Source organism: Schistocerca nitens, chromosome 1, assembly GCF_023898315.1.
Source record: "Schistocerca nitens isolate TAMUIC-IGC-003100 chromosome 1, iqSchNite1.1, whole genome shotgun sequence".
NCBI lineage: Eukaryota > Metazoa > Arthropoda > Insecta > Orthoptera > Acrididae > Schistocerca > Schistocerca nitens.
Window position 1 is genome coordinate 695,083,131 of NC_064614.1, and position 26,130 is coordinate 695,109,260.

The following is a 26,130-nucleotide window of genomic DNA, read 5'->3' on the forward strand; positions in this document are numbered from 1 at the left end:
TTTTGCAGATGAAAAATATAATAATTTGATTTCAAGTATTTATGGACATAATAAAATTAGCTCACATATGGTATTATAATACATACATAAGATTTTTTTAAAAAGTTTTTATTTACCTTATGTCATTTGTGTTAAAGAATTGTTAAAACACTTCTAGAACATTTTTGGAAAAAGTTTTTGGGATAAAGAGTGGCATATAATGCAATTCTGTATGAAAATTTGTCTTAAGTATTGTTGCAAAAATGTTATTAAAATTGTGATGATCTGGACACTGGCCATATTCTCTTACACGATGGTATGTTTGACATTAGTCATCTAGTATGAATATCAACAATGCAAGAAAAAGATAGATTGCTACTTACTTTAAAGATGACACGTTAAGTTGCAGACAGGCACAATTAAAAGACACTTAAACTTTCGGCCACAGTCTTTGTTGGAGAAGGAAACACACACACATTTATTCACACAAGCAAGCACACTTCATGCACACATGACTGCCATCTCCGACAGCTCAGACTGGCATTCTGTTCTTAGTTGCTGGAGGTGGCGGACATGTATAGGTGAGGTGTGTTTGTTTGTGTGAATGAATGTGTGCATGGTTCTTTTTCTGATGAAGGCTATGGGCAAAAGGTTATTTGTAGGTGTCTTTGAATTGTCCCTGCTTGCAGCTTAATGTGTCATCTTTATGGTAAGTAGATATCTGTCTGTCCCGTACATTGTTGGTTTCCAACTTCACGTGAATGTATTTGTAAGAATGAGCTGGTAATGCTAGATCATATGCTTAGTTTAATTGCAGTTGCAATCCCATGTGGTGTAATAATTGTACATTGGTTTTATTAAGCATTGGAAGAGTGATCACCAAGATATCAGGTGATCAGATGGCACATAGGTGTCAAGTGACGAGATTTCACCTAGACCTTGAGCACCCTGTTGGTGTCGTCAATCAGCTCATGTAAACATCATAATGGATAGTAAAAGCACAAACAATAACTCTGCTGTTGGTATATGTACTTTGAATTTTTTCTTGATGAAATATGCAGTTGTATTGAGCTATTCCTGGATGTATTAAAACAACCTACATAAGACACGATTAGATGTATATAGAGAGCTTTTAAGTGGTTGTAGGTTGTCATCTTGTTGTGAATTTATATAAAGAAAAATTTGATAAAGAAATTTTAAGAATTTGTATAAAATTTTTTAAAAAAGTCGAAAATTATATAAAAAGTTTTATGTAAGTTATGTTTTATGAATGAGACATGATTTTACTGGCAGATTTTTGAAACTGGAGAATAGTGACTTGGCTTACACACATTATGATAATAACATAGGCATATGTAATTATATGTAATAGTAGATCCATGCCTTAATGTTATATGTGAGGTGATGATATTGGTTTGTACTACAACTGTGCCATCTGATGTACTTATGTATCACTAAGAATATTTACGCTTGGATCTGCCAGTTTTAAAGTGGTGATGAGTGTGAGCACTTGTAATCACTGCAGTATCATGTGTACATAGGTGTTATTTTAAAATTGAAGTGTCGACTTCTTGTATAGCTCATGATGCCTGTTTGGACATGCATTGTATAGCGCCACTTACTGTACAGAAAGAGAAGGTTGTGTATTGATGTAAGCATAGGTATGTTGTTATTCCATGTATTGTAAATATTGGATATAATTGTGTGTGCTGTTATGTTAGTTGCTGTATCCTAGCATTTTTGGTCCCATTTCTTGTAGATCCGAAGATGGCAACAGAGAAGCTGAAACCAGTAACGTATACGGATAAATGATTTTATTGACCTTAGCAGTTGAAAATTTATTCAGTTCATAACCAATAGATTGTAGTCAGATTCCACATCTGCCCCTGGAAATGTCTTACAATTTAAAACCTGGTTCCTAAATCTCTGTCTTACCATTATATAATCTATCTGAAATCTGTCAGTATCTCCAGGCTTCTTCCATGTATACAACCTTCTTTTATGATTCTTGAACCAAGTGTTAGCTATGATTAAGTTGTGCTCTGTGCAAAATTCTACCAGGCGGCTTCCTCTTTCATTTCTTAGCCCCAATCCATATTCATCTACTACGTTTCCTTCTCTCCCTTTTCCTACTACCGAATTCCAGTCACCCATGACTATTAAATTTTCGGCCCCCTTCACTATCTGAATAATTTCTTTTATTTCGTCATACATTTCTTCAATTTCTTCGTCATCTGCAGAGCTAGTTGGCATATAAACTTGTACTACTGTAGTAGGCGTGGGCTTCGTGTCTATCTTGGCCACAATAATGCGTTCACTATGCTGTTTGTAGTAGCTTACCCGTACTCCTATTTTTTTATTCATTATTAAACCTACTCCTGCATTACCTCTATTTGACTTTGTATTTATAACCCTGTATTCGCCTGACCAAAATCGGGCAGGATGTAAAGATGGTGGGAGAAACCAACTACACCGCCAAAAATTCAAACGAACGGTTTTGTCAGAGGAAAAATTAAAGCCATTGTCAATGCTCCATGAGTAAAGACGATCGAGACATCACTGAAGATGCCACTCAATGAGACAGGTCCGCAGAGAACTGCAATAGATGGAAGAATCATCATCAAGAAAAAGGCAGCTGGAGCTGCCCAGCACGAGACAGGCCATTATAGGGTTAATGAACATCCAGGACAGAATCCTGAGGCACACAATTTTCCTGGGTAAAGGTGTCCGACAAGGCAGAACCCACACATACCTTGAAAACTCTGTGTTTTAAAAATTCCTCAAGGAAACAGGGCAGGCAGCCACGGAAGCCCCACCTGTAAAGAGTACAGAGGATACCAGTCCTCCAGCAGGCGTCGCAGGCTTTCTCCCAATCAAAAAACACAGCCACAGTCTGGGATTTCCACAGAAAACCATTCATGACATGGGTGGACAAAGTGACGAGATTGTCAACAGCAGAATGGTGCGCTTGGCATCCACACTGTGCGGTGGTTAGCAAATTGCGAGACTCGAGCCACAATACCAGACAGGCATGAATCATACGTTCGATCACCTGCAAAACACACCTGGAGAGAGAAACAGGGTGGTAGACACAATGAAGGTGTTTATCCTTACCGGGTTTAGGTACGAATACGACAGTGGCTTAACGCCAGCATATGGGAAACATGCCATCTGACCAGATGCAGTTGTACATACTAAGCAGAAAGGGCTTGCCAGCAAGGAAAAGGTGCTGCAACATTTGAATGTGGACAGCAACTGACCCTGGGGCAGAGGATCGGGATGAACTGAGAGCATGATCTAGCCCCCTCACAGTAAAGGCGGCATTGAAGCACTCATGATTCTGAGAAGCGAAGGGTATCGCCCGAGCCGCTCCGCTCGTTTCAGATGGAGGAAGGGAGGGTGATAGTGGGAAGAGCTCGAAATTTCTGCAAAATGGCGGCCCAAGGAGTTGGAGATAGCAATAGGGCCCACAATAACATCGTCTGCTACTGTCAGGCTGGAAATTGGGGAATGGATCTTGGTACCAGAGAAGTGTTGGAGGTTGGCCCACATGACAGAAGAGGGAATGGAACTGTTAAAAGAACTAGTGAATGAAATCCAGCTAGCTTTTTTGCTATCCTAAAGAACGCAGATTGCGCCACGGCACACCTCAGTCCACCAAGGGACCAGGGTATGGAATGGTAAAGAGGAAGTGCAAGGAATGGAACGCTCTGCAGCGGTAAGGATAATGTTTGGGTAATCTTGTTTGTCAAAGCTTGGTAGGGAGGAGGAAAGCTTCCAGTTGGCCTTAGTAAGCTGCCACTTGGGTGTGCACACAGTTGGGGTAGGAGTCAGCAAATGGATAGCACACGAGAAATGGTCGCTCGAGTATGTGTCAAAAAGAATGGACCACTCAAGACGATGGGCAAGCTGGGCAGTGCAGAAGGATAACTCCAAATGGTAACAGGTGTGCAAGGAGTCTGAAAGGAACATGGGTGCTCCTCTGTTAAGGGGAGTTGGAACGCCCTATCCCGACAATGTTAAATTTAGTGACTTGGCTTCCCTGTATTCCAGGAACCACTGTAGCCATTGACATGAATCTTTTACAGGATATTAAACTGTGTGTTCTGAATCTACTGAACAACAATAACTGCATCTCAGCCAGTGCTTTCGGAAATACAATTTTTTAATTACATGGTTAAAATTTTGTGTACTTTTCTTGTACGTTATCCTACATAATTTTAATTATACATAACATTATGTTCTTCTTGTAGTTCAATAGACTCAAGATATATACGTTATTACTCCCTTAAAATTTGAATACTCTACTCGAAATGGTTTCTGAGGTTTAGAGAAGAATGCAACAGAAAATGTAAATTTTCAGGAACCGCTTCTAAAGTTTCAAAAGACTGTAACTCACTTAATATATGCTTAATTTTTTTATTTTTAGTTACTCAGTAGCACCCTGTGCCATACTGTATATCATCTTGATTTGATCTTTTTCCAAGCTTTTTCTTCTTTTCTTCTTTCTGGTCTCCTCAGTGCCCAACTACCGGTATGCTGCATGCTCTGCTTTATCAATGCGAACCTTGTCCATCCATTCAAGTTCTCTGATGCAGTTTGCTCCGGGATTAATTCCCATATGCTGTAGCACTTTCACCCTACCAATGTTGCCATCATTAAAAGCAATAACAGCATCACTGATCCCCCCCTCCCACTTTAGTGTCTTCATTCCAACAAAAAAATTTTTTGGTAAGAAAGCCCATATAAGATTATCGAACGACTCATTGGGATTTTGAGTCTGACCATGCAGACACTTCTTCAGTAATTCAGGATTTGCCAGGTCTCTGTAAATAGGTGTTATGATATCCATGACAGCTGCTGGGCTGGAATGTTTATGGCTGTAAGAACTGTTTGGGTACTGGGCATTGCGGTAATTGCACCATGAATCGGGTTCAGGAGGGCAAAGATGGTGTACTGGGTTTTCATCCGTTGACAGTCTGTGGAAGAAGTTAGCCCATACTGCCTACTTCATTTTCAACAAATCCTCAGTATTATTTCTAATGGCCATCCCATAACACTGCTGCAGTCCATCAATCATTTTGTCTGTCAGCCCACCTCTTATGGTTTTACCATCAAAGTTTCTTGTCTCTCAAACTTGGTTTCAACTTCCTCTACCTGGTGCCCATCGTCTTCTGGACATCATACACACATTGCAGTTTTGTGATAATCTTCTCGCCATAAGGTTGAGTGGCTACTACACTGTTATATGCTTTTGAGTCTCCACCACCTAAGAACTTAGTGTAACACACTCCCCTTTTGTTCACAGATTGACTAAAAATTTCAATAGCTGCCGAGGCCTCCATTCCACCACTTGTTCCTTCATAATTTCTGTCACAGATACGCCCTTCTTCATTCCCTGATTTACACTTATAACAATGTTTGGTAAAAGTCTGGAAATTTATTACCTTTCCAGTAACCACACTGGTCACCGTAGCAACAGAATTCTTACAACTGTGAGTCATACCATCATTTATTTCAACAGCTTTGTTTGCAGCACCCTCCATTGACTTGCATGCAACAGATTTCACAGCAGCTCCAATAAATCCTGCATACTTGTCGATTTTACAAGGTGGGCGTGGCATATTCATCACGGCACACATTGTTTCTGCTGCAGTGTGTCCTTTGCCAATAGCTCTTAATCCATAAAATCACCAAACATTTACTACAAAATAATTATCTTTACACTTATCAGAATTCCAAAATGAATGAGTGTATTTACGACCAGCGCAGTTAATGATAAGTTTCCTGGATAGTCCATTTGAAACCTCACTGTCTTCATGTAAACTAACTGGCCCTCCACACATTTTACAACACACACATTCACCTAACATCCTTGTTAGAGTGTGTAAATCTATCAGAATATAACCATACCTACCATTTACATCACTTTCGTTTTGAGAAAACTGTGTATCACAACATTTTATTTTAATCTTCAAAGCACTAATGGGTATTTCTCTAGATGCTGATGAGTTTGTCTGTATTTCATTGTCTGTAACTTCACACGCCACATGTTGAACACAATGTTTCCCTTTATTCGAAAATCTATTACCATGAAACCAACATTTCTAAAAAACACCTAGTTTTGGTGTCATACTTGTCACTTTCCCTCGGAAAAACGTTAGCACTTCGACATACAACGCATGTTTATACTATGACACGATACGAAACTGTTTTTGACAATGTTACCAATACAAGCGCGTAATTTAATCTTTATAACACAGCGATTCACAGCCTTCTATATAAAAAATTACCTATTTTATTAGATCTTGAAGTAATGCACGTAAAAATTTTAACATTTTCAACCAGTGTAGATTACATTTAAAAAAATAAAATAAAATACATCCATGTGAGTTTATAAGTAATATACATACAATCATTTTATTCGGAAAATTGCAAATTTTTATAATGAGATAAAAATCTGAAAATGTGAAAAAAAAATCCATTCTAACTCCCCTTAAGGCAGAAGAGATTAAGTTGATTAAGTAGGTCAGCCAAGAGGGCACCACTCTGAGAGGTTCTGGGAGAACCCCAAAGGGGATAATGTGTATTGCAGTCACCGAGCAACAGAAATGGGTAAGGTAGCTGCCCAATAAGCTGGAGGAAGTCAGCCCTGGTGACATTGAATGACGGAGGGATGTAAACAGTACAAAATGGAAAAGGTCAAGTGAGGAAGGAAAAGGCAAACTGCAACAGCTTGAAGACAGGTAGTCAGGAAGATGGGTTGACTATGAACGTCATCCCCTATGAGAAGCTAGATTCCCCCACGAGATGGAATGTTGACCTTGGGGGGGGGGGGGGGGGGGGGAGGAGGTCAAAACTGACCGGGTAAAAACACGAAAGCTCAAAGCGGTCGGAGGACACAATTTTGTTTCCTGAATTTGGAGTACAAGTACGAACTGCAATTCTAAAAGAAGCCGTAAATCCGCTTTTTTTTTTATCAAAGGCCGTGAACGTTCCATTGGAAGAGAGTCACGATGAAAAAAAAAAATGAAGGGGTGTCACCTCAGCAGCTGCCGAGTGCCAGCCTGCAGACTCTCTGCTACAGGGCATAGAGGCAGGAGGACCCTGCTCCATGAGGTCCACGGAAGCGTCAGCTTTCTTCTGTTGTTGGCCTGCAAAGTCCAACACAGAAAAACGGTTGGTGGTACGCACCAGCGGTACAGTGGCGACATCGTCGAAGAGGATCTTCGAGTAGGTGAAGGAGAAGACAGTTTACCTTTGTTGGACTTCTTCGAGGCAGAGGAAGACTCAAGTGTTGGTTGGCTGGAGAGACATAGGAAGTCTTCACAAGAATATAACTTCTGTCCTTTCCGGCCTGCCAGTTGTGTAGCTGTTAACTCCACTCCATGGGGTGAGAATTTGGTGGCTTGCTGCACAGCTGGACGGGGGGATGGCGATGCTACCATGACAGTGGACGATTTCACAACCTCAGAGCTGAATTTGAGGTCACATGTCTGTGTGGCTATGTCCTTCATGGAGGAAGATGTCGCAAGAACAGTACTGTAAGTGTCAGATGGTAGAACGCAGGGCTTGCGACTAGCCAATAACTTGCGAGCGACTTTTTCCTTTGCTCAGGCCTCCTGGACAGCCCGCTCATCGAGATCACAGGACAATCTCAAGAGGAGACAGCTTGGGCACCATTGCAATTGATACAGAAGGGAGAAGGAGGTGGGCAATCGCCCTTATGCGCATCCCTACCACAAGCTACTCATTTGGCTGGGTGTCGACAAGACATTAGAGTGTGGTTGAAACAATGACACTGGTAGTAGCATATCAGGTTCGCAATGTATAGTCAGACTGTGATAACTTCATAGCCTGCTTTGATCTTTGATGAAAGCACCACTCTATCAAAGGTGAGAAAAAGACCACATGTGGGGCCCTAAGAAGGAATCTACCTTTTCCATCACCCAATGGATGACAATGACACCCTGATCAGAGAGGTAAGATTAGATTTCAGCCTCGCTCAGACCGTCGAGCAGTGTAAATAACAACACAGGAAGAATTCAGAGTTCTATGGGCCTCGACACGAACAGAATAGCCAAGGAGGAGTGAAGTGGCAAGAATTTGCTGTGCTTAAGAATCAGAAGTAGTCTCCAGAAGAAAAGTGCCATTCCATAAATGAGAGCAGGATTTCACAGGACCTGCAATTGCATCAACACCTTTCTGAATATTAAACAGATTTACTGTTGCTAAGAGCTGACTGTCTACAGCTCATGAAATCATGAGGAACTGTGGTGCAGCTGGGTGTGTCTTTGAATCAGGAACTTCATTTCATTTACATTTAGTACACATGGACTGCAAAGATGATGATTGGCTAATGCGAGGAAATATCCCATGATTGCCAGCATCCCCAATGGCACGCTCCTTCCAACTGGGGGCCCGCTTCACTAGGGGGTGCACCTGCCTTAGGTGATTGTTCACATCTCAGGTCGCACCTCCCGAACACCTGACAGAGGGACGAATCGTCAATTTGGGAAGGTAGCAGTTCAAGCAATCACCCCTCCCTGGGCCTGACCTGAACCACGGGGTACGTTCGAACCCTACCTGTTGGCCCGGGGCTGGGAATTATGCGTAACCCAGTTACCTGTCATGCGTAGACAATAGGGCCGGCCTTGAAGAGCACACAGGGAGGAAGAAGAAAAAAAGAGGAGCCTCAAATGCCGAAGTGGAGGAAGGGTAGGCGAAGGTGAATGAAGAAAGGAAAAAGGAATGAAAAACAGTGGTAAGACTTTGTATGTAAGCTAATGACAGTTCGGAGCATTCCCAAAACACCCCAGACATGTTGCCCAAGGGAGGGGAAAAAGAATAGCAAGAGCATAGGCATGCACAGCACAGAAGGGAAAAACCCGCCAAAGAGCAGCGAGTCACCGGGAAGGGGGGGACTCAAGAAAAAAAAACTGTTACAAAACAAAAAACAACAAAGGAGCAAATCTTTCATTAATTTTATTTTCTTCAGTAATAATAGCCCATGCTTTGATAATTATTTTGAGAAAAAAAAAAAGGTCTATCCCACTCCCTGTAGTTGATATTCAATGAACTGCATTTTTTTGTAAAATAATATTCTAAAATATAGGTATGTATTTTATTCCTGTCTCGGTGGTTTTACCTACAGGTATGATGAACACTGAATAAATTTTCAACTGCTAAGGTCAATAAAATCATTTATCCGTATACGTTACTGGTTTCAGCTTCTCTGTTGCCATCTTCGGATCTACAAGAAATGGGACCAAAAATGCTAGGATACAGCAACTAACATAACAGCACACACAATTATATCCAATATTTACAATACATGGATTAAAACTGAAGAAACTGCAAAAAGGTGGGAATTTAAGGATATGGGACCTGGATAAACTGACTAAACCAGAGGTTGTACAGAGTTTCAGGGAGAGTGTAAGGGAACAAATGGCAGGAATGGGGGAAAGAAATACAGTAGAAGAAGAATGGGTAGCTTTAGGGATGAAATAGTGAAGGCAGCAGAGGATCAAGTAGGTAAAAAATCGAGGGCTAGTAGAAATCCTTGGGTAACAGAAGAAATATTGAATTTAATTCATGAAAAGAGAAAATATAAAAATGCAGTAAATGAAGCAGGCAAAAAGGAATACAAACGTCTCAAAAATGAGATCGACAGGAAGTGCAAAATGGCTAAGCAGGGATGGCTAGAGGATAAATGTAAGGATGTAGAGGCTTATCTCACTAGGGGTAGGATAGATACTGCCTACAGGAAAATTAAAGAGACCTTTGGAGAAAAGAGAACCACTTCTATGAATATCAAGAGCTCGGATGGAAACCCAGTTCTAAGCAAAGAACGGAAAGCAGAAAGGTGGAAGGAGTAATTAGAGGGTCTATACAAGGGCGATGTACTTGAGGACAATATTATGGAAATGGAAGAGGATGTAGATGAAGATGAAATGGGAGATATGATACTGCGTGAAGAGTATGACAAAGCACTGAAAGACCTGAGTCGAAACAAGGCCCCGGGAGTATACAACATTCCATTAGAACTACTGATGGCCTCGGGAGAGCCAGTCATGACAAAACTCTACCATCTGGTGAGCACGATGTATGAGACAGGCGAAATACCCTCAGACTTCAAGAAGAATATAATAATTCCAATCCCAAAGAAAGCAGGTGTTGACAGGTGTGAAAATTACCGAACTGTCAGTTTAATTAGTCACGGCTGCAAAATACTAACGCGAATTCTTTACAGACAAATGGAAAAATTGGTAGAAGCCGACCTAGGGCAAGATGAGTTTGGATTCCGAAATATTGGAACACGTGAGGCAATACTGACCCTACGACTTATCTTAGAAAATAGATTAAGGAAAGGCAAACCTATGTTTCTAGGATTTGTAGACTTACAGAAAGCTTTTGACAATGTTGACTGGAATACTCACTTTCAAATTCTGAAGGTGGCAGGGGTAAAATACAGGGAGCGAAAGGCTATTTACAATTTGTATAGAAACCAAATGGCAGTTATAAGAGTCGAGGGGCATGAAAGGGAAGCAGTTGTTGGGAAGGGAGTGAGACAGGGTTGTAGCCTGTCCCTGATGTTATTCAATATGTATGTTGAGCAAGCAGTGAAGGAAACAAAAGAAAAATTCGGAGTAGGTATTAAAATCCATGGAGAAGAAATGAAAACTTTGAGGTTCGCCGATGACATTGTAATTCTGTCAGAGACAGCAAAGGACTTGGAAGAGCAGTTGAATGGAATGAATAGCGTCTTGAAAGGAGGATATAAGATGAACATCAACAAAAGCAAAACGAGGATAATGGAATGTAGTCGAATTAAGTCTGGTGATGCTGAGGGAATTAGATAAGGAAATGAAACACTTAAAGTAGTAAAGGAGTTTTGCTATTTGGGGAGCAAAATAACTGATGATGGTCGAAGTAGAGAGGATATAAAATGTAGACTGGCAATGGCAAGGAAAGCGTTTCTGAAGAAGAGAAATTTGTTTACATCGAGTATAGATTTAATTGTCAGGAAGTCGTTTCTGAAAGTATTTGTATGGAGTGTAGCCATGTATGGAAGTGAAATATGGACGATAAATAGTTTAGACAAGAAGAGAATAGAAGCTTTCGAAATGTGGTGCTACAGAAGAATGCTGAAGATTAGATGGGTAGATCACATAACTAATGAGGAGGTGTTGAATAGGATTGGGGAGAAGAGAAGTTTGTGGCACAATTTGACTAGAAGGGGGGACCGGTTGGTAGGACATGTTCTGAGGCATCAAGGGATCACCAATTTAGTATTGGAGGGCAGCGAAGAGGGCAAAAATCGTAGAGGGAGACCAAGAGATGAATACACCAAGCAGATTCAGAAGGATGTAGGTTGCAGTAGGTACTGGGAGATTGAAGAAGCTTGCACAGGATAAAGCTGCATGGAGAGCTGCATCAAACCAGTCTCAAGACTGAAGACCACAACAACCACAACTACTTTACATCCTGAGCCTGTTGTTCTTCCATTTGTTGAAACTACGAAATTCCTGCGGCTTCTGCTCAATAGGAAACTCCCGTGGTTCTCCCAATGTCTTACCTTGCAGCTCGCTGTACGCATTTCCTCAGTGTCCTACATGACCTCAGTGGTTCTTACTGGGGTGCAGATCGAAGTGCCCTCCTCCATTTTTACCGGTCCGATGTCCATTTTAAACTTGACTATGGGTGTTTTGTTTATCCATCTGCACGTCCATTCCTTTTACGGCATCTCAACACTATCCACCATTGTGGCATCCGTTTGGCCTCTGGCGCCTTTTAGACTAACCCAGCTGTGAATTTGTGTACAGAAGGTGCCGAAATACCTCCGTCCTACCTCCGTGACCTTCTCGTCAGCAGATATGCTTGCCGTTTGGTTACCGTGCAATGCCAACCATCCTATGGCTCCTACTTTGATGACTCCTTGAGTCGCCAGTATGGGGTGCGTTCCTCTTCTCTGTTACCTCCTGGAGTTCGCTTTTGGCTCTTTGCTCTGCTGATTAACTTCACGCTCCCTGCAACTTTCCCGGTGGGTGTGAACCCTTCACCACCTTGGCTTTGTGTGGTGGCCCTTGTTCACCTTGGGCTTAATTCGCTGCCTAAGGACACTACTTGAGCCTCGCTGTATTGCCCTTGTTTTCAAGACCTTTGCATGGAACTTTGTGATAATACCTCTGTGGTCACTGATGGCTCTCGGACTGACTGTGGTGTCAGGTTTGCCTCCGTCATTGATGCAAACGTTTTTCAGTATCAGCCTTTGGCACACAGCTCAGTATTTGCAGCAGAGCTCTTCACCCTGTATCAGGCCAGGGAGTACATCCGGCAACACAGGCTTTTCAATTGCGTCATCTGCTCAGTCTCTCTCAGTGCCATTCAAAGCCTCTGTACACTGTACACAGTCCATACCTAGTGTAACGGGTCCAGGAAAATTGTCACGTGCTCACTCTTGATGAGCCACAGTGATGTTCCTGGTCATGTCGATCTGACAGGAAAGGGGCTGCTGCCAAGGCTGCAGTCCTTGTATCTCAGTCCACTAGTTCTTATATTCCTTTTGATGATCTCTGTTTTGTTTTGCCATGTGTCAGGAGGTTGTGTCACTTGGACATCACCACTGATCCTCCCTTCATGGGAATAAGTTCCCGATTATTAAGCCTCTCCCAGCAACTTGGACGACCTCCCCTTGGCCCTCCTGCTGCGATGAGGTCATTTTAATCAGATTGCGTATTGGGCACTGCCTTTTTAGCCATGGCTCCCCCACCACTTTGTGCACATTGTGCCCAACTTTTAACTGTCTGCCGTTTCGTGACAGAATACCTTTTTTTTTTACTGTGTGTGTTCCCGTTTGGGTTTGCCGTCTGAGTTATTGGCTGTTTTAGTAAATGAAAAGCGAGCTGTCAGTCACATTTACTTCTTATCTGACATAGCAATGTGGCGAAGAGCATTTAATTTTTAGTTCGGGGCCACTGTTTCTCTATTTTATAGACCTTTCTCCATGTCCCTGTTTTTAGCTGTCTTGTCTTCCGTCAGTTGGGATTAACGTATAGTTATTTTTAACTCCTCTCTTTGTCATCGTGTTTTACAGTTTTGAGATGGGTGCATATGCCCCTAGTTGTTTTTGTGCCCTAAAACAAAACAAAACAAAACAAACTGAAGGATGCACAAAATGTATAGTAACATCATGTCCTGTTCAATGATTATCCCAAAGTACCACATATAAGCATCTCTACAAGGTGGGATCAAAATATCTTCCATCATACAGGATGCTAATTTATTCCTTAAATTGTATTTGAAGGTGGGCCCCGCATCACTACTAATCTCCATTGCTTCCAAATTCCCTAAATAATCTAATGGCGTAAAATTATGGAGGCTTACAGTTCCTGGAAAGGTTTGAAATTCTTCAGAGCATTCTGCAAGGTCAGGCTGTGCCCGACTAACCAACCTCTTAAGAAATAAAATAATGCTTAACTATGATGCCATTAACATTACCAAACTGAAACAAATCTGATCCAGGTAGTTTTTCAATTCCTGTGGATCTTTGTAAAAATCTCCTGTCGTGACAATCTAATTGTGCCTTGTATGTCATCACACTTAGTTTTTAGTGCCCAAAGAATGACCATTCAGCATTAATATTAAAATCATTTTAGGGTTATAGAATTATTTTTTTGCCCTGCACTATCATCACTACCATGGTGGAATTTTTTAACATTTAATTAAATCAGTCACAGTTTCATGTCGTCAGATGTAAAACTTTATGGTATTCTTGGAAAAACTGAATTAACTTGAGCTTTTTTTAAAAAATACTGGTGGTTGAGACTGTTTCCTTCATAAGTTCTATCATATAAATTTTTAATTAGGTTAAAAGTATATTACTCAAGAGCCTTAATATTTCAATGGTTTATTTTAGGATCTCAAGAAAAAAAATTAAAAACTGTTATTTGTTTAAAAAAAAAAGACAAAGGCTCATTACTTTATTTTCCAAAGTGTTGGCTCATCCTTTGAACATTACTTTGTAAAACAATTTTTAGGGATTATTCCATTCACCCTGTATGATATTTGATGTAAAAAGTGATCTATATATATTTTTTTAGCAAAATAAAATACTAAAATGTGAGCATATATTTTTCCCTGTTATTTAAAGGCATGAGATATTTTTTTCTTTTAAAATTTCACATTGTTTGGATGGCAATTAGAGAGACGGTAATTTATTTTCAGTATGTTGGTAATGTTATTTTGTGCCATCACAATGTTAAAAAGATGAGATTTTCAAACTTTGAAATGCCATAAGATGGAAACAGAGCTAAAGTACTAAAATTTGGTTTGGCTTGTTATGTGCATAGGGAGAAAAAAATAAGCAAAGCTTCATTCAGTTCTAAGATGGTGTACGAGATGACATGGATGGGTAGGTGCAGGATGACTTGCTAAAAAACTGTCTATATTCAGTTGTTTCAACTTTCCCGCACTTCTGCAATCCCACACTACTGCAATTTCTTCAGCTTTAATCTGCATTTCATAACAATAACTTAAGGTCAGATTTCACATCTACTGAAGAAAATATTACTCAATTTAAAATTGGGTATATAGGCCTCTATTTTACCATTATGTAATCCCTCCGACAAATTAGACCTTATAGACTGGTCTTCTTCGAATTTATTCGTTCTTATAGTATTTGAAGATCATTGCCTGGACATCAATTTTCTAAAGTAGTATGATAAAATCCTCAGAACATGAAAAAATTACCTTTAAAGCTGGGAGCTTAATATAAAGGAGTAATCTGAGGAGTAGAACAAATATTGAATAATAATTTTTCAGTAATACATTTAGTTTTAATTACTGCTCTTATAAGAAGATTGTTACAGACATGAGAAATGCTGTGATGTTAAATGAGAAAACAATATACTGTATGTCAATAATACAGTTCAGTATTTAGAAATAAAAATTTAAATAATTTTTTGTTTGGCATTTTTCCACCAAATTTTAAATTTATTGTGAAATCTGGCATTTCTTATATTTCAGATTTAAAATAAAAACAGGTTTTCTCATTTAAAAAAATTGAGTCATTAGTTGTTAATAAAGATAGAAAATAAATGAAAGTAAAAAAGTGTTGTTACTTGTGTAATTTCAACTAAGTACTCAGATGCCGAGAAATGTCAATGAGTTGCAAATGTTTAATACAGCACCCAGAAATCATATAACCATCAAAACTATTTTTTTAGAATTGCACCTTACTACCTTAGGAACTTGATAGGTGAGCACTGAGCTTCAAATCCTGTAAGCACACAAACAGCCACCACAGTAGTATAAGTTTATATCCCTGCTAGCTCTGCAGGTGATGAAGAGATTGAAAGAATGTATGACGAGATAAAAGAAATTACCGAGATACTTAAGGGAGAGGAAAATGTGACTGTGAATGAGAACTGGAATTCAATAGTACAAAAAGAAAGGAAATGAAAAATAGTAAGAGAATATGAACTCGGGAAAAGAAATAAAAGAGGAACCCGCCCAGAGCTTGAAACATATGGTATTCGAGGTCTGTCCAACAAATGGATTAGTTCCTTCCTGACTAATTGTATGCAGACAGTGTGCATCAAGCACACAAATATTGAACTAAAAACTGTATCCAAACACTTATCTGACAATAAGCAAATTAATTGTGGTGTACTCCAAGGATCAGTAGTGGGACCACTTCTGTACATAAATGATCTAAACTTATTTGTTGATGCACATAAAACAATCATATTTGCAGTTGACACCACATTTCTACTAAAAGGGGACAGCAGTGAACAGTTAACATCAGTCGTAAATGTAGTTACGAAAGAACTTGGGAAATGGGCACAGAATAATCAGCTTGTAATAAACAGTAAAAAAACCATTGCACTAAAATTCCACAATGCTTCTAACAAGAACATGTTTATCCCATCAGTCTCTTATCAATTTTGAACTAGTTCGTAACAGTACTGAAACCAAATTCTTAGGACTTAGGCTGCAGAGCAATGTCATATGGAATAAGTGTATTGAATATCTCAATGCAGAACTTAGCAAAACATATTACCTTTTTTGCTCACTAAAATCATGCTGTAGTGAGAAAACAGTAACAAATGCATACCATGTGATTTACATGATCACTCTACCAGACAAAACAGAAACTTACATATAACACAAATCAGCACAGCTCTGAGCCAAAAAGGTATTTTTCTCATGAGAGTTAAGCTTTATAACAAACCTCCTGAGAGTGTAAAAGCTATTACTGAGGTCAATAGCTTTGGAAAATCTCTGAAGTTGTATTTATGACATTACTGCCGTTACTCCATTGAAGAATATTTAAATTTATGAAGTGTGTGTTATATAAATACTTACATATAAAGTGTATTATTGAAACCTTAAATACGTATGCCTAGAAATGACTTTCAGCTGTGTGTTTATAACTTGACTTGTCCAATGTCTTATGCATAAGCTGCTTTGTAGACAACAGGACCAATAAATGCAGCAGCAGCAGCAGCAGCAACAACAACAAAAACAACAAATTTTAAACTAAGAGATGTGTGGGGGTAGATGTGTACTCTGACCATAATTTATTTGGTAATGAACTGAAGATACTGCAGAAAGCTAGGAAGTTATGGAGATTGGGCCTGGGTAAGTTGTAAGAACTAGAGGCTATGTATTTTAAAGGAAATATTAGACAACGATTGACTGCAGCAGGGAAAGGATTACAGTAGACGAAGAGTGAGTAACTTTGAGACATGAAATCGTGAAGGCAACAGTGGATCAAATAGGTAAAAATGGTATAAATGGTATAAATCCTTGCACATAAGAGGAGATATTGAATTCATCCGATGAAAGGAAAAAATATAAAAATGCAGAATATAAAGCAGGCAAAAGAGAATACAAACGTGTAAAAAATGAGCATGATAGAAAGTGCAAAATGGCTGAGCATGAATGGGTAGAGGGCAAATGCAAGGTCACAAGAGCACATATAACTATGGAAAATTAAGATATTGCCCATAGGAAAATTAGAGAGACCTTTGGAGGTAAAGATGTAGCTCTATGACTATCAAGCACTCAAATCAAGGACCAGAACCAAGCAAAGAACAGAAATGTGGAAGGAATATCTACAGGGACAATAAAAGAGACCTGGACTTGAAGCAATAATATCGGTAGGAGAGAAGAAGTCAATGAGATGGGAGATATTGTTGTTGCAGTAATAATTTGATAGAGCACTGAAAGATCTGAATCAAAACAAAGCCTCTGTAATAGATGACACTCCCTCAGACTTATTGATATGGTTAGGAGAGCCAACCATTACAGAATTATTCCTCTGATGTGCAAGATGTTTGAGGCTGGTGAAATAATCTAAGAATTCAAGAGTAATATAATAATTCCAATTCCAAAGAAAGCAGATGTTGACAGGTGTGAATATCACTCAAACATCAGTTTACTGAGGCATGGTTGCAAAGTGCTTGCACAAATTATTTACAGAACAAACCAGCTTTGGGAAAGATCAGTCTGGATTTTAGAGAAATGTAGGAATGTGCGCTGCAATACTGATCTTATGACTTACCCTAGAAGATCGGTTTAAAGAAAGGTGAACTTTGAGAGAGTTTTTGAGAATGTTGACTGGAGGAATAAACTCCTTAAAATACTTGAAAATAGCAGGGATAAAGTATGGGGAATGAAAGGCTATTTACAACTTTGCAGAAACCAGACAGTAGCTGCAATAGTTGATGGGCATGAAAGGGAAACAGTAGTTGTGAAGAAACTGAGACAGGGAGGTGGCCTATCCCCAACATTGTTAAATCTGTACATCAAGCAAGCAGTTATGAAAACCACTTGAACAGTCTGGAGAAGGATTCAAAGTTCAGGGAGAAGAAACAAAAACTTTGATGCATGTTGCTGGCATTGTAATTCTGCAGATACAGTAAAGGACTTGAATGAATAGTTGTTTATGGACAGTGTCTTGAAAGGAGGATATGAAGATATAAGATGAACATCAACAAAAGCAAAACAAGGGTATTGAAATTCAGTTCAATTAAGTCAGGTGATGCTGAGGGAATTACGTGAAGCGGGACACTAAAAGGTTTGCTGTTTGAGAAATATAATTGATGATGGACGAAATAGGGATAATGTAAAATGTAGATTAGCATTAGTAAGAAAAGTATTTATGAAAAACAGGCATTTGTTAACATCTAATATTAATTTAAGTGTTAGGAAGTCTTTTCTGAAGTATTTGTCTAGAGTGTAGCATCATGTGGAAGTGAAACATGGATGATGATAAGTTCAGACTAGAAGAGAATAGTTGTTGTGGTCTTCAGTCCAAAGACTGGTTTGATGCAGCTCTCCATACTACTCTATACTGTGCAAGCCTCTTCATCTCTGAGTAACTAATGCAATCTATGTCCTTTTGAATCTGCTTACTGTATTCATCTCTTGGTCTCTCTCTCTTTACTTTTACTCCCCACACTTCCCTCCAGTACTAAATGGGTGATTCCTTGATGCCTCGATCCCTCGATGCCTCAGAATGTGTCTTCTAGTCACGTTGTACCACTAATTTCTCTTCTACCCAGTTCTGTTCAGTGCATCCTCATTAGTTATGTGATCTACCCATCTAATCTTCAGCATTCTTCTGTAGCACCACATTTCAAATGCTTCTGCTCTCTTCTTGTCTAAATTGTTTATCGTCATGTTTCACTTCCATACGTGGCTACACTCCATACAAATACTATCAGAAAGCACTTCCTAACACTTAAATCTATACTCGATGTTAACAAATTTCACTTCTTTAGAAAGACTTTTCTTGGCATTTCCAGTCTAAATTTTATATCTGCCCTACTTTGACCATCATCAGTTATTTTGCTTCCCAAATAGCAAAACTCACCTACTACTTTAAGTGTCTCATTTCTTAATATAATTCCCTCAGCATCAGTTGATTTAATTCGACTACATTCAATTATCCTCAATTTGCTTTTGTCGATGTTCATCTTAGAGCCTCCTTTTAAGACACTGTACATTTCCGTTCAGCTACTGTTCCAAGTCCTTTACTGACTCTGACAGTATTACATTGTCACTGGCAAACCTCAAAGTTTTTATTTCTTCTCCCTGGACTTTAATTCCTACTCCAAATTGTACTGTAGAAGTTTTTTGAAATGTGGTGTTACAGAAGAATGCTGAAGATTAGATGGGTAGACCACGCAACTAATGAAGTGGTACTGAATAGGATTGGAAAGGAGGACTTTATGACACAACTTGACTAAAAGAGTGAATTGGTTGATACGACACATTCGAAGACATCAAGGAATTGTCAGTTTAATATTGGAGGAAAGTATGTGTGGGGCGAGGGGGTAAAATTTGTAGGAGGAGACCAAGAAATGGATAGAATAAGCATGTTCAAATGGATGTTGGTTGCAGTAGTTACTCAGAGATAAAGAGGCTTGCACAGGGTAGACTAAAGTTATGAGCTGCATCAGACCAGTCTTCTTACTGAAGACCACAATAACAACAAAGACTAAAATAATGGTTATATGTAAATTGCTAAAAAAAGACTTTTTCATTGGGAACATATTTTTAGTACTGTTTTGACCACAGTACAGCTTAGACCGTGCAGGTTTTATCACTTCATGGCAAAAGGAGTTGTCAGCACAGGAAGCTGCTCACTGAACTGGCATACACCACTGTGACTTCATTTAAATGAACCTGCTATCACGTGACAGAAAATGTTGAGGATCTGTCATGTAGTGGTCACCTGTGGCCAACAGTAGCTGACAACTACCTACAAATTATGGCTCTTCATTACCACAAGGAGAATACAAAAGAGCTGATTCCTGCATTTTTGAATGCAGCTGGGATGACTGTCAGTTCAGGCAGCACTCATCCCTCTATGGATGATTAGTTTGGTATCAAGGCAACCACTATAAACAATGCTACAATCCACCCACCTCCTTTCCAACACAGTGATGCACAAGGAAAGTGAGCAAGAGACAATCTGAAATAGAACTGCAGTCATTAGCACCAGATTCTTGTCAGCAATTGGTGCAATATTTTTCGGATGCCTGATGTGTAACTGTCATAGAAGAGTTTAGAGGCGGCCAGGCACCAATGCGCATCTCAGGCATGCACTCCCACACATTCCTTGGGGAGGTGAATTAGTCATCTTTCGTTCTGGCATTAGTGGATGTTGGAGATGTTTCACCGCTTTCAAGGGTAATTTAAGGCCTGTGCAATATTCGTGTTGGCTCTTCCAACCTATTGTCCAGCCCATCAGTTAATATTTCCATCCTATATGTTGCAATATACTTGAACCCGTCCCTATAGCCACCCCCCCCCCTCCCTCTTTTGGCAGCTTGTTTATATGGTCCTCAAGACATCATTGCTATAGCCATCCCACTTCTTGATGTTGGTCCTCTTGAGATGATCTGGTGTGTGGAGAGGTGATGACACACTGCAAGTATTAACTGGTGCCAAACATTCACAATCAATTCCTTATCAACAGATACTGCAGTCATTTCTATTTGTTTGCTTCCTGTATTTTGGAGGAGGGTTTTCACAATATGAGTAGTGTGTGCTCGTTCATTATGGACTTAAAAGAGGAACCCATCACTGAAATGTTGACTGTACAGTTGGAATAGGTTGAAGGACTTTGCTTAGCTGTCAAATTACTGTTAATAAAAATTGCAATGAGAAGTTCTTTTGCTTTTTCCCTGAGGGTACCTACAAGTCGTAAATTGTAGGTAGTGTTCATCAGCTGGTATTGTTGGCCAACCACTATGAGGCAGATCCTCATGTTCCGTGTTGCACAATAGTGGATTCATTTGAGTGAAGCCACTGCATTGTATGCCATAAAATGACAATACCTGCATGTTCTAAGCTTAGCTTGAAATGACCCGTTGAGGCAAGTTGGCATACTGTGTAGTGCACACAAGCTAGATTGTTCATTCACAATTGGAGACACAGTATGCTTAGCTAAACTGCACTGAGAAAGCACATTTCCTTTTCCTTTATTACACAGGCGGTTGGGCATAGCTGTTTCATGTGCTCAAAAGATTATTGAGAAAGAGGATTCCCATAAAGGAAAAATGCTGTTTTTGAGCTGTTTATATTACATTTAATCTGTTAACTTTTTTGATTAGTTTATCTGCACTGGATGCAAGCTTTACGATGTCATTTACAAAATGAACGTGATTTAGATATGTTGGATTAACTGTTTTCCTTCTTAATTTTCTCAGTTTAAGCATCTGAAAACCCTGTCAGTGGCTGCTATGAATAATTTAAATGATATGAAATCTCCTTGCCTAGCACCACTTTCAGTTATGAATTTGTCACCCTGAAGGGTAATGGAAGCTATAGCATTGACAAAGAATGTTTGTTATTAAGCATAAAATTTACCTTGTTTCTTAGTATTGCTACATGGCAGTGTAAATAACTCCACTACAAAATGTAAAAGAAAAGAATGATCAGAATGTTTTTCCTGTTGTGCAGTTGTGCTCTGATTTCCATAATCAATGGGAAAAATCACAAAAGTATCATCAGCTCAAAAATGTTTTCCTTGAAAATGTTTGAACATAACCAAAGTGTAAAAAATGTGATAATGTGTTAGTAAAAGATGAAAACATAATTATATATAGTTAAAGTATGAGATGACTTGTAACATGTTTTAAGCATGTTGTACAGGTGTTTATCCATTTTGTATAACATAAGGAATTCCAGTTTGGAATATGATTATCTTGTGCACAATCTTGATGTGTACAGTGGTTCTGTTAACGGGCCCTAAATGGAAATGATTTTAAGCTCCCCCACCCCCCCTCCCCCCCAAGTGTGGAACTATTTAAAAAGAATTCTGAGTTTTCCAAACTTGCTGTATCGGAATCGGATTGAGAAGCTGCAGTCCACTATATTGTATGATCTGTTTACTCCTTAGCTCTGATGTTTGCTTTGTCTTAGTGACCTTCTCATGACCAGTGCTAGGAAAACCAGTTAACAATGCAAATGATCATTATGTTAAATTGATTTATTTGAAGTTGGGATCATACACCTGTCACTCTGGAAGTTTTGAGCAAGTAATCCAAAGTTATGCTTTTTTGGCAACGTTCATAGATTTTCAAAGTACTCCTTCTGAAGTTGTTGCACCAGTGAACTTTGCCTCTTGTTACAAAAAAAAAAAAAAAAAAAAAAAAAAAAAAAAAAAAAAAAAAAAAAAAAATCTTTATGGACGAAATCATGGCAGGACACTATAGGAAACAGTAGAGAAGGGTAGGAAGGCCATTTTTGTGTTTAAATTTGTGTGACAATTAGTCTTTGCCTTGCATAATTAGAATGAGTATGTTGTGATTATGTATACAAATCGTCTCTTCCTAGTAGAAACTAGGTTCTTGTTTACAAAACTTGTAATAATTAAAGCAACTATGTACTGGACAGGCATACTTCTAATATTTAATACATGAATGGTAATGACAGTACTTCATGCCTTACATGAGATTACGTTTTCCATTCTTGATTCGTGTTCTTACCAAGATTATTTAGATGATGTATTGCTCATTTCCACCCCAAATGTTTGTCAGATGTGTGCAGAAATGCTCCATCACTAGTGAGTACAATGTTGACATCCCATTACAAACAGTAATTGGTCATTTATTCAATTTTTTTAAAGGTGAAACCTTCACAGGCTATAGTGGCAGCCAAAAGGAATGCTAAGTTGAAGCAGACATCTAAAAAACAAGCAGAAATCATTATAAAGGATATTTATGAGAGTGTAAGTATTCAATGGAAGAAAGTTAACATGGAGTTAGTCATCTTTTTGTATGCGTCATTGCACTTGCACTTTAGAAACAGTTCATAAGGCATGTGTTCCTGGATCCTTTGACGTCCCACGTAATAGAACTTGTTTGTTTATAATTGATTCATTGTTTTTACTCATATTCCAGCAGCAAGGGTTATGCCTCACTCTTATTTGTGTGTACACCATTTTGTTTATGGTTCACAGATTGCTATTTATCCTCTTGTCAGCAGAATTGAAGCCTATTTCTATTTTGCCCTTCCAGAAGACTGACATTTAAAATTCAAATTATGCTATTACACATAGCTTTGGTGGTTGCATGACAGTGGACTCGTTACTGATGCAGAATGAAATTTCTTTTTACCCTTCAATTACTGATGCTGCTGTTACGTAGCAGTGCTCTTCATTTTTTATATTATAATGCTTGATTCCTAAAAGTAGAAAGAAAGGTGTTCCATTTTTCAGTCTTCCTTTTCGATTCCTATCTACATTCTTAGGAAAGTAGAAGGCGTACTTATTACTGTTTACGAAAGTTGGTATTCGTGCAAATTACTATAATGAGTAATTACATATTGATATACTTAAAGAAATAATTGAGTATTAAAAGATTTTAATGTTCTTATGTCATCACATAGTGATGGAAATCAAATATCTGTAAATATTTATGAGATTGGGGATAGATTACTACTCAGCATGTAGATACGTTGAGTATCACACAGACATATATAGAAAATGGAGGCTCAGTTTTGGAATATTTGGGGGGAGAGAGAGAGAGAGAGAGAGAGAGAGAGAGAGAGAGAGAGAGAGAGAGAGAGAGAGCGTGTGTGAGTGTGTTTTGTGAAGGGGGTATGGGGTGGAAGGGTGACCTTTAGCTGTCTTAGGAGGAATTCTGTCATGACATTTTTTGTGTCTCTCTCTGATTTTCAGCATCACCTCTGATCACCGAGTAGTAATCTACCTTTATACAGTAATTATATTTTCCTCTGGACTCCTATATGTATATCTGGTGCAAGTCATTAACTGACAAGTAGCCTAGGTCCCAGCTGTTCTCATCTACAATTTTTATGCAATGCTCAAGAGTCCAACTAGAACTTTGCCAAGTTGTGGCTCCACCAGTATTTGGAGAGAGATGCATTTTCAGAACTGAAAAGACTCAAAAAATCTCAGCTTTTGGCAAGCCATTGCTCCTGAGCTGAAAGAGTTGGGATTCAGTAGCTTGCCGTCCTGGCAAACTTTTACCTGTAAGTAAGAAATAGCATAAACGAAGATGAGCAATGCTCATGGCAAAGTCTCTCTTCAAATTAGCAGAAAAAAATTATTGTGAGGAACTTTCCCCATGTTTTAGCAAGAAATAGGTGATGAATTAAAGGCACCGGAAATTGAAACATTTGTCAGTACATTGTCTGCCTGCCTGTCTGAAAATTACAGAATTATAAAGTGTCCTACAAATTTATCACTAAGTTATCAGCCTCTGAAGTTACCAGAAATATTAAATGTACTAAATTTTGCCTATTTTGAACACTGTGTACTGTAAAATTGGCTCCTCTAATTTTATAATCATTTACACCATTGGAAAAAGCACACTTAAGTCTATTTGAAAGGCTTATTTTCATTTTTATGTCATTTCAGCAAAGATGAAAAATTGTCTCAGATTTATGATTTTTCATTGTATGAGGGCTATTCATATATTAACTTCGCATTGACTGTTAAAAATACAGAAATGCTTCTAACTTCATGGTGCTTGTGTGGTTGGAAAAGGAGACTTTGTAGGTAACTTTGCACCAGTCACATGGGTATTTTGTTCATCAGTGTGTGAGAAGCAAGCAATTGAAATGTACAGTGTTAATGCACCTCGAGACAGTTGTGAGATTCATTCTCGAGTGTGTGATATCTATGGAATATTGTTATGTGTGGTGGTGTGTAAAGTGGTAGAGGCGCAGAAAATTTGAACCTGGTCCCACGGATGTGCACAACACAATGGTCCAGGAAGACATTCAGATGTGACTGATGAATTTGTGCTGCATGTGGACGAAATTGTGCGAGGCATCACTTCTGAATTTTAAGATGTGTTTGAGATTTCAAGGAGAATCTGCTTCAACATTGTGATGGAGAGGTTAGGATTCCATAAATTTTGGGTATGGTTGGTGCCAAACTTTCTTGATGTTTCTTCAGCACTACCATGAAGAGGGGGTATCGTCTGAACAGAATAATTATTGAGGATAAGACAGCTCTGAAATTAAGGAAAAGTCCAAACAGTGGATTGACACTCATTCTCCCAATAAGCCCAAAAATTCAAGGAAGCACGTGTGAAGTGCAAAACAATAACTAAACTATGGAAAATCCAGGATGGAATAATAACAATATTATGACAAGGATAGATCGCTACTCACCATGTAGCGAAGATATTGAGTCACAGATAAGTACAACAAAATGACTATTAACAAGTAAGCTTTCGGACAAAAGGCCTTCCTTCAGAATTAGATAAAACACACACACACACACACACACACACACGACTATCTTTAACTAGTTAAGTCTTTTTGTTGTGACTATCTGCGACTCATCATCTCCATTATATGGTGAGTAGCAATCGTTCCTTTTCATAATGCTGTCAGGAAAGTAGTTACAGTTTATTTGGAATGGCAAATAAATTTTGACAACAGATGTCATGAGACTAATGCGTGAGAACACTGTGACATCAGAGATTTTCTGTGAGTGTCTCTGGAGGACAGTCAAAAATAAATGTTAGGTGAGTACCTATTGGACCATTCTCCTTCTCGTCACTGTGCAACCATGCACTGCATGTTGAACGAAGGAAAAAATCAAGCTTTTTGGATGGGAGATAATCAATATCTTCCCTATTGTCCAGGGTTGGCATCAAGCAACTTTCATCTCTTCCTCACAATGAAGGCCTGACTGGCTACTCAGCACTTCTCAAATGAAGATGAACTCAAGGATTCTGTCAAGAAATGGTGAAGCACCAGCCGGCAACCACTTTGGCGAAGGTGTAAAAAAGCTCATGTTGCAATACAAAAGATGTTTCATTTTCAATGGTGACTTTGTGAAAAATTAATGTCAGCATGTAAGCAAAGATTGTACGTGGTGTGTCTAAAAAGTTCAGTGAATGGTGGCATATCTAAATGGCAACGTAGCATGTTTGTGCATGCATCAGAGACTTCAGGAGAATCGATACACAGCATGTGACTGACTGGCTACGTAAACAGACTTTAACGAGTTGAACATAGTCAGTGTGAGAGGAAGTGCCACAGCACAGTGGAGCAATGTGTAAACATCAAGTTCTGCTACAAATAGGGGAATACTGCAACAGAGACACACAGAATGTTGGTGCAGATGTATGGGAGGAAAGCTGTGAGCAG

General features: G+C 39.0%; 1 protein-coding gene across 5 annotated transcripts in view; it reads left to right on the plus strand.

Moving 5' to 3' along the window:
• Nucleotides 1-26,130, plus strand: part of LOC126259559 (histone deacetylase 6) — a 339,218-nt gene that overhangs the window by 26,673 nt on the left and 286,415 nt on the right. For 3 of the 5 annotated variants that reach the window (XM_049956465.1, XM_049956456.1, XM_049956480.1), the window contains exon 2: nucleotides 22,628-22,729. The exons of the other annotated variants lie outside the window; for them this stretch is intronic. In XM_049956465.1, the coding sequence (XP_049812422.1) occupies nucleotides 22,628-22,729 (102 nt within the window). The remainder of the gene's footprint in view (nucleotides 1-22,627; nucleotides 22,730-26,130) is intronic. 5 annotated transcript variants of the gene reach the window in all.